An 8,647-nucleotide genomic window follows, 5' to 3' on the forward strand; every position below is an offset into this window, starting at 1 on the left:
CCAAAATAAATCAAAAAATAAAATAAATTTCTTTTACTGTGTAATTTTTGAATTTGCGTGATGCTAAATACTTGTGTTATATCCGTAAGTGTTTACTTTGTCATAATAAAATGAAAAAATAAAATAAAATACATGTTGCATGCATATAGGATTTAATTATGCATTTAAAAGATAATTTAAATAAAATCACAAAAAATATGCAATAGTTCTATTTTAAATATTCCACTGTGTGATTGATGTCTTGTCTATGTGTTAAATAATTGTTATAGAGTAATTAATATATTTTTGAAGTTAAAATTGTTTTATAATTAAAATTAGAAATTTAAATTAGAAAAATAAAAAAATAAAAAATGTATACATATGCAAAATCGGACCTGGATTAAAATCCAGGCCCAAATGAATTAATTCCCCCCCCCCAGCCCAATCCAAACAACCCAGGCATCCGGTCCAAATCAAACGAGTCGAAACGACATCGTTTGATTGTGGTGTATCAGGGATCGTTGGATCAAAGCCCACCAACGGCTGAGATCCCACGAACTTTAACCCATGCCCATTACCCGACCCAGTGCCCCGATTCAGCCCGACCCCAGCAGGAAACCAAACGACACCGTTTGGTTAAGTGAATAAATCCTGGCCACTCATTCTGATTGATCTAACGGTCAAGATCAATCCACCCCTCCCCTATATAAGTTCCAAACCCCTACCCCGGCCCCCCTAACTAAACCCCCCTCTCTACTGTTCATCGTCACCTTCCTCAGACCTCCCCTTAACCCTAGCTGCCCCTATTCCCCACCGCCTGAAACCCAGCGGCATCAACGCCGCCGGTCACCAAAATAACACCCTAGAACCCCCTGAACCTCCTCTATCCAAATATGTTAGCCGTTGGGCTCGAATCTTCCTGAAGGTTCTCGAATCTTCATTTGAAGATTCGAGCCGAGTTTAGATCTAAACCAAACAACCCCTAGTTAACACCATAGTACCCCCTAGCATGCCTTGTTATGGATCTGAAGTTAGTTTGGCTCGAATCAGTTCTGAACTTCTCGAATCTTCTTTTGAAGATTCGGACCAAACAAGAACAAACTCAGATCCGTTTCAAACTAACACCAAATGACCCCTAGGCTACCCTCACCCTTGTATCATGTTTGGTTCCCTTCGAATCTGCCCGGAAATGTTCGGATTTAAGATCCAAGAACCTGAAACCCTAAAAAAATTCCAATCTTGGAATTTTTCCGATTCGAGTAAAGGGTTGAGGTCTAAGAGACTTTAATCGAGGTATTCTCAACTGAGAATACTTCGAATAAAGTCTGTTTGATTTCAAACAAAGTCCGAATCCAAATTGAGTTCGAGTCCGTATGAAGTTTGAAGATTCAGAGGTATTTTTCCTATTTTTCTTTTTTGTTTCCTACATGTATAGTTGTTTGTTTCAATAACCTGTTAATTTTTCATATTTTGTTTGATTAATTCTGTTATTCTGTCCCGCTTACTTGATCAAAGTGTGAATTGTTTCTGTTGTTTGTGATTGTTTACAATGTGTGTAATCGACTCGATTAAGTTCGTCGATTAGTTATATTATGAATTCTCGTTTATGATAACACTGATTGAAACAATCTGTTTCTATTTTTATAGACTGTTTGTTGACAATCATTGTAGATAGTCAGTTGATTAATATCGTAAATTAAATCATGTTTGTTTGCAAATCAGTAAGTTCATCAAATAGGTGTTATGTATGTTGATTTTTGAACATTAAGATCAGGGCAGTGTCAATACTGACAATGCTCCTGCATTTGTTGCTCTTTGTTCAATTTTGAATTTCAGTCGAAATGTTCTTTTGAGTTCTGTGTATTGTTAATATGTTTGTATGCAAGTTCAGTGTTCAATCTGAATTTAGCTCTTGTACATCAGCTATTGCATTTCCCTGTTTAGCATAATTTGTAAAGACAGAATGTTGTTTGATTCAGGAGTTGGTCATTAGCTGCTAAACAAGTTAATTCAGATAACTTGTTAAAGACTGGGACAGTAATTACAGTAGGTCAGGGGCATTTCTGGGAATGAAACAGTAAAAACAGGGTGTTAGTGCTAGTGTATTATAATGTAATGTTAGTGGCTATAGTTTAAGATACTAATGGGAAACAAGGGATAATGGGGCTGCTGAAAGTCAGGTTAGGATCATATAAAGTATTAAAAAGTAGTTTTTAATGGAAATTTTCTGTTTTTTAAAAGATAAAGGGGGTCCGGGCAGCACTTTTAAAAGAGGGACAAACTTGTATAAGAGAGGGGGACTGGAGAACAAAAAGAAAGAAGAGGAATTGAAGAAAAATATACCGAGAGTAAGATAAAAGAGAAAATCCAGCAGAAAAATCAGATTCCCCTTGGAATCTGAAGAGGAAGAAGAGAAACCAAAAGAGAGTATTCGCGCACACACACACACACAGTGAATCTGAAACGGATATAGAAAAGGAAAGAAAAACCCGAAACATATTTTCCTGGAACCTGTCCGTGTTTGTTTATTAATACTGTGTGATTAAAATCTGAATTTTTTTTCTCTGTTACTATTGGTCTGGTTTCACGGGACTCGTTGATTGTGCTCAAAATCAGCTGCGTTATTTGGCATTTGCTGCCTATTTTGTTGCTGCCATTACTGCTGAAATTCACTTCTTATTCCCTCGTTTTCCAGGTACATATTCTTAAAACTCATGTTGTGAAGAGTTTTGAGTATAACAAAGATGAAGCTCGAATTGTAATTCTGTCTTCTATTCGCTCAAGTTCATTAGTTTAAATTTCAGCTTTGTTTCGCATTGGTTTAATAGTAGTATATTTTGACGTGACGGCTGTAAATTAAATGTCATTTCTTGAAGTTGCTTGAAAATGTTGTAATAAGGTTAATTTTTAAATTTTCATTAGCGGAAGATATAATTAAATTGTCAAGTAGGGAATATGGCGTGAATGTTGGTCATTATTTAATTTTTGTTGTTAGATAAGTAAGGAGTAATGTAGAAATATCAAGAAAACTACATTACTAACTCTTGTTGTTAAATAAGGTTAAGATGGTGTTGATGGTATATATTTTATAAGATAATAGATGTGTGTATAAACGTTGGCGAAAGGTGATATGATATAGCTTGTTACGATGTTTAAAACGTTATGAATGTTTACGACATACAGCTAGGTTGCATGTAAGGTAATTTTATTGAATTGGCTTGTATAATAATTCATTTCCTATAAACTCGAATGCCTATCTACCTTCATAAAATAAATTAACCAAATAATTAGGCCTATTAGATTAAAAACAAGTATATGAGAATGAAAAGAGATGTACAAGCATAAATTGCCACACTTTATATCAATGGTAATTAGAAATAGAATTTGCATTAAGTAAATAATGAAAATTCTTGGAAAATATTTCCTTCCTTTATGAATCGTTCATTTTCAGTTTCATATGCAATTTATTCTTTGGCATATATATATATATGTCATATTTGTTTTAAAAATAGTATTAATCATATTTTTATTCTGTCCTTTGAATTTGAATAGTTGGAATGAATATAACTTATATTCGGAAATTATAATCAACGGGCAACATTCAATAAATTGTGAATTCTTTTTCAAGTATTAAAGGGTATCTTAAATGAAGATTTCTCATAATATAATAAACAATTTGTGGAAAAATCCCTGATATCATTACAAATATTTTGCGCAATTAGGGATACGTTCGCGTACCCTGATTATATTTTTAAAAGCAAAAAATTCGGATTATGCGTACGCGCAATTTCGAGCGAATATTTAATAAAAGGATTTTTCCAAAGGCGTTGAATCAATTTCATAAAAACCCGAGATGTACGGTTCACTATTCAAGAAAAAACAAATATTCTTGATTCGACACAATTTCGAAAAATGATTGTTTAATAAATATATTACCAAAAGTTATTGTGTACACGTACGCGTGACACAATTCCGCATTTTTAAAATTTATAACACGAATATACGTACGCGTAATTCGATTCAAAGAAGGGTCCTCAATCACATTAAGTATAAGCGGTAGTAAAATCATGTAACATCAATATATTTAATAAAATCAAGATAATTAAGCCAGTAATAAAAACAGTTAAGCGACCGTGCTAGAACCACGGAATTCGGAAGTGCCTAACACCTTCTTCCGGATTAACAGAATTCCTTACTCAGGATTTCTGGTTCGCAGAATAATAAACAGAGTCATATTCTCCTCGATCCAGGGATTGAAATTGGTGACCTGGGACGCCTTAAAATTCTCAGGTGGCGACTCTTAAATAATTAATTAAATCCCGTTTCGACTGTCCTTCAATTGGAGAAAACTCCCCACGCGCCCCGCGGGCGCGGTAAAAAGGAGGTGCGACACATACTTCTAACAATGATGCATACGACTAACAGAATGCAGTGGTTAATGCTCTTTGTATGGAGTCAAGAGTGGAGGGGAATACTACATCAGAGGTGCTATGCAACATACCACCTATAGGCCATGAGGGTGTATCAACATATTACTATGTATCTCAATTTGAGCTGGACGACAAGTTTCTTCCCAGTTAAATTTCAGAAACTAGAATTGTGATACACAACAGTGCAAAAAAAAAAAGTTGCATCAACCCAAGTACCATCTCATAGGAATCGGCGACCAAGTAAATGGTATTCTTCGACTTACGAGTTTAACTTCGACTCCGCAGGTTAGTGTTGTATAAACTAATTATCTATTTCCCCATGATTTTTATAATTAAAACTCTCTATACATGAATTCAATGAACAACAGGTACCTCAGTAAAGTTGACCCCCATTTTTGAAAAAAGACACCCATTTGAGGATGATTCAATAATGGGGCCACACCCTATATTAATCATTCAGGAATACGATAAATGGGTTCGTGATGGTCTTCTTGCTAGACATGAGCAGAAGTGAGTTTTTTCTCGGTATGTCTATTACGTATTTATATTTTTAAAAATGGATATAATATTTTTTTATATCATACTTGTAGAAGTAATTTGGAAGACTATTAAGAGAAGAACAAGTCAACACTTCATATACCATTGGATTTTGGAGTTGATCAAGTCAATTCAAAAAATTGGTTTTACCTTCTATCATTTGACGGTAAACTATGGGATGACAATATAAGTTTTACCCCTTCCAACTCCACTATAATTCATTTCTTTAGTACTGGTTTGTCTAATTGTATAATTCACAAATTAAGCTCTAACCCAAATTTGTCTTACATTACTTTGATGTATCAATTGTATGCAGATGTTACTAATAAATCTGCTATATTTAATTGTATTCAGATGTATTTTAACAATTTTTATTAGCTAAAAATGCAATATGTTAATAATTGAATCTGTATGATGTATTTAATGGCATCATTATTCCTTAATAATTGTTGTATTTTAATGTATTCTGATGTATTTTCAAAGTTATCAGTAGTTGTAAGTAACAGATGTATTACAGTACTATGTATTTAATTGACTCATTAGTTTTAAATAACAACATGTATTTAAATGTATTCAGATGTATTTTAACATTAATGGGTAGTTGTAAATATCAAATGTATTTAATTGAATCTCTATGATGTATTTAATTGCCTCTTTATTCTTGAATATCTGTTGTAATACAATGTATTCAGATGTATTTTTTATTGTATTCAGATGTATTAATCTATAATCTGTGTGATGTATTTAACTGATTTTTCACTTGTCAAATTTTTTTTTCTTAGTTTGATTAATTGAACTAACACTATGTAATTAAATTTGTGTATAGCATATTGACGTCATATTCTACTATCTGAGAAAGAAGGGAAAGTACAACCAAACAAGCAACTTCAAGTATACAACTGTTGATTGTATATTCAAGACAAGAATCGTTGAAATCTTCGACAAGTATGCTAATACAGATAGTAATGCTAATGTAGCCAAAGAAGAGGATGTGGTATATGATTACATAAGGGGCTACAGATTGCTAGCTAATGTACCTTGGCATACTGTTGACAATGTCTTTATACCAGTCAACTTGAAGGACAAACTACACTGGATATTGGTTGTTGTCTCATTCAAGGAGAGATGTATCAAAGTGTATGACTCGTACAGATCTGCAGGTCATGATACCTATATAGCTTCTGAGATAGATAAGCTAGCTAAGCTTGTACCTCTGTATCTAATCAATCAATGGCTTTTACAGAGATAGTCAAGGCATAGATCGGTCTACTTACTCAACATACACTGACAAGTCACATACTGATCCCTTTGAAGTTATTTTCATATCAAATCTGCCTCAACAAAAAGCTGGGAGCATGTATGTATTCAATCATCATTCTTGTATCATTTTAAAAATCTAATTGTATGAATTATTTTTAATTGTTTCAATCAACATTTTTCAGGGATTGTGGGGTGCATGTTGCGGCATACGCAGAGTTTGTGAGCACTCTTGGTGAGATTCCACAAACAATATTTAATTCCAATCTACTCTATCAATGATATAGTGCTTTCCTCTGGGATTATGCTATGCGGAAGATAGACGCCGATGCCATAAGCGAGAATGAAGCACCCTCACAAATTGCTAGGCAAATCACGGAGTCAGATTCAAAGTTGCAGATTGTGTTAGAGTAGCTTTAGGTGAAAGTAGTTTTGGAATGTTGTTTTTAGGTGAATACTGTTTTTTGAATAGTTTTTTGGTGAAGATGGTATTCAGTTAGAAAAAATCATGTTTTAATCACTTTATCAACAATGTTCATGTATGACAATTACAACTTTTCAATCTATGTTTCATTGTTTTGTTCATAAGAATTCATGCTTAATCTTCAGTTTATATTCATATGTATATTACAGGATATATTCATACGTATTCAACAGGGCATATAAGTATGTATTAATATTCAGTCACTTGGCTTGTATATCAAAGTCAGAAACTGTATGTTTCTGGTTTATACATATGTACCCAACTTGATGTATTTATTTTACTTACTCAGGTTATACGTATTTATTGAAATTGTTATATTATAGTTGAGTATATAAATGTATTCTGATGTATTCTGACTAGTTATGTATATTCAACTCAGGTACTATCTATAATAAATTGTCAAAGTATATGTGGACAAGATTGTATTCGAATGTATCCAACACAGTACTGCAACTAAATGTATCCAGAATCTATTCACGAAAGGCATTTCAAAATTTATTACTTGACAATGTCATCATAAGTAATGACAAATCGTTGGAGCACTAATATATTTCAGAGTGTTAACTAAATCCTACGTGGAGCATTTCTACACGTTCGTTTGTTATGTCCTCCCTGCCTACATATGCTACATGAATGTTGATTTTCCGGCTGCAACAATTCACTTAAAGGTTTATTGCGCTTCTTCTTTGGCCTTCCAGGAGGTCTTTTCCATTTGGGTGGTAATACAACCTCCTCTGCAACATATGTTGGTATATTCCAGTCATTTATGTCCGGTAGCAGGTACACAGGCACATCATATGTCATTACAACAGAATTTGGTTTGTAATAGTTAGACCAATATTCTTCTAGCATTAGAAACTTGCCCTTCAATACAGCCCAAGCATGTGGGCATGGTAATTCATCAACTTGGAACCTCCTACAAACGCATTTTCTCTCTAATAGGCAGACAGTGTAATGCCTCCCTCCATTGTTAACCATATGTAAGTATTCAGTTGATGGTACCACCTACATTTAAACATAGACCTATAAGTTTTGAGCAATATAACTGAATTACCATATGTATAAATGCTGAATTATTCAGTTACATACAACTGAAATGTTTGAATACAGAAGAATACATCATATATTTAGACTGGCAGACTATAAACTATATTTACGTCTTAACTTATGAATACAATGACATACATCAAAAATCTGTTGGACTTTAGGCAACTGAAAAAAAACATTATAAGGCTACTGCATAACAATACGTCTATCTAAAAAATTATGTATAAGTTATTTCAGAAAACAATTAAGCTATATAATACAATGACATTAAAAAAAACTTGCAGTCATGCGTGTAGACATTGCCTCATTCAAAGTCAGCATCTCCTGTGTGTTTTTTCAAGCGTTGTGTATGTTTATGTAGCTTCTTTGCAGTTACTACAATTCCAACGTCCAAACATATTCCTAATTTCTTCGAGAAAGTCGTACATTGGATATTCCCTTGCTGACACTAGTGCGGCATTAATTGACTCACCAATATTTGACGTCATGGTCCATCCCCTGTTAACAGGTGCATACAACCTAGCCCACTTTTCGTATCCAACTAACTCCAACTATTCTTTCACCCTAATAACTACTTTCTCCACCTTCTCCATCAGACTGTCAAATTCAGCTTGTGTGTATGCTTTTGTCATCGAGAAGTATATCTCGCTCAACTTTACATGGCTCTTTTTGAATTTGTTATATACGTTGTTCCATAGGAACCATATATAGGCAAAATACGGTACATCTGGATACACTCTCGATACAGACTTAATGATACTCTCATTTCTATCTGAAACGATGCACATGTTTCCCTGTCACCGTATGCTATCTTGAATTGCTCAAAGAACCACGTCCAAGCAGCATCGTTCTCTGAATCAATAACATCATATGCTAGTGGCAATATATGACTTGTAAAGACAATTGAATACAT

General features: G+C 33.8%; 1 protein-coding gene across 1 annotated transcript; it reads right to left on the bottom strand.

Annotated features, from left to right (window-relative positions):
• Positions 1-7,251: 7,251 nt before the first annotated feature.
• Positions 7,252-8,647, bottom strand: LOC138873890 (uncharacterized). Its single transcript, XM_070152377.1, has 2 exons — positions 8,495-8,647; positions 7,252-7,692 (listed from the first exon to the last, which is right to left on the bottom strand). Exons 1-2 carry the CDS (start codon positions 8,645-8,647, stop codon positions 7,252-7,254), a joined length of 594 nt encoding a protein of 197 aa, XP_070008478.1.

The sequence above is a fragment of the Nicotiana sylvestris genome, chromosome 7 (assembly GCF_000393655.2).
Source record: "Nicotiana sylvestris chromosome 7, ASM39365v2, whole genome shotgun sequence".
NCBI classification, from domain to species: Eukaryota; Viridiplantae; Streptophyta; class Magnoliopsida; order Solanales; family Solanaceae; genus Nicotiana; species Nicotiana sylvestris.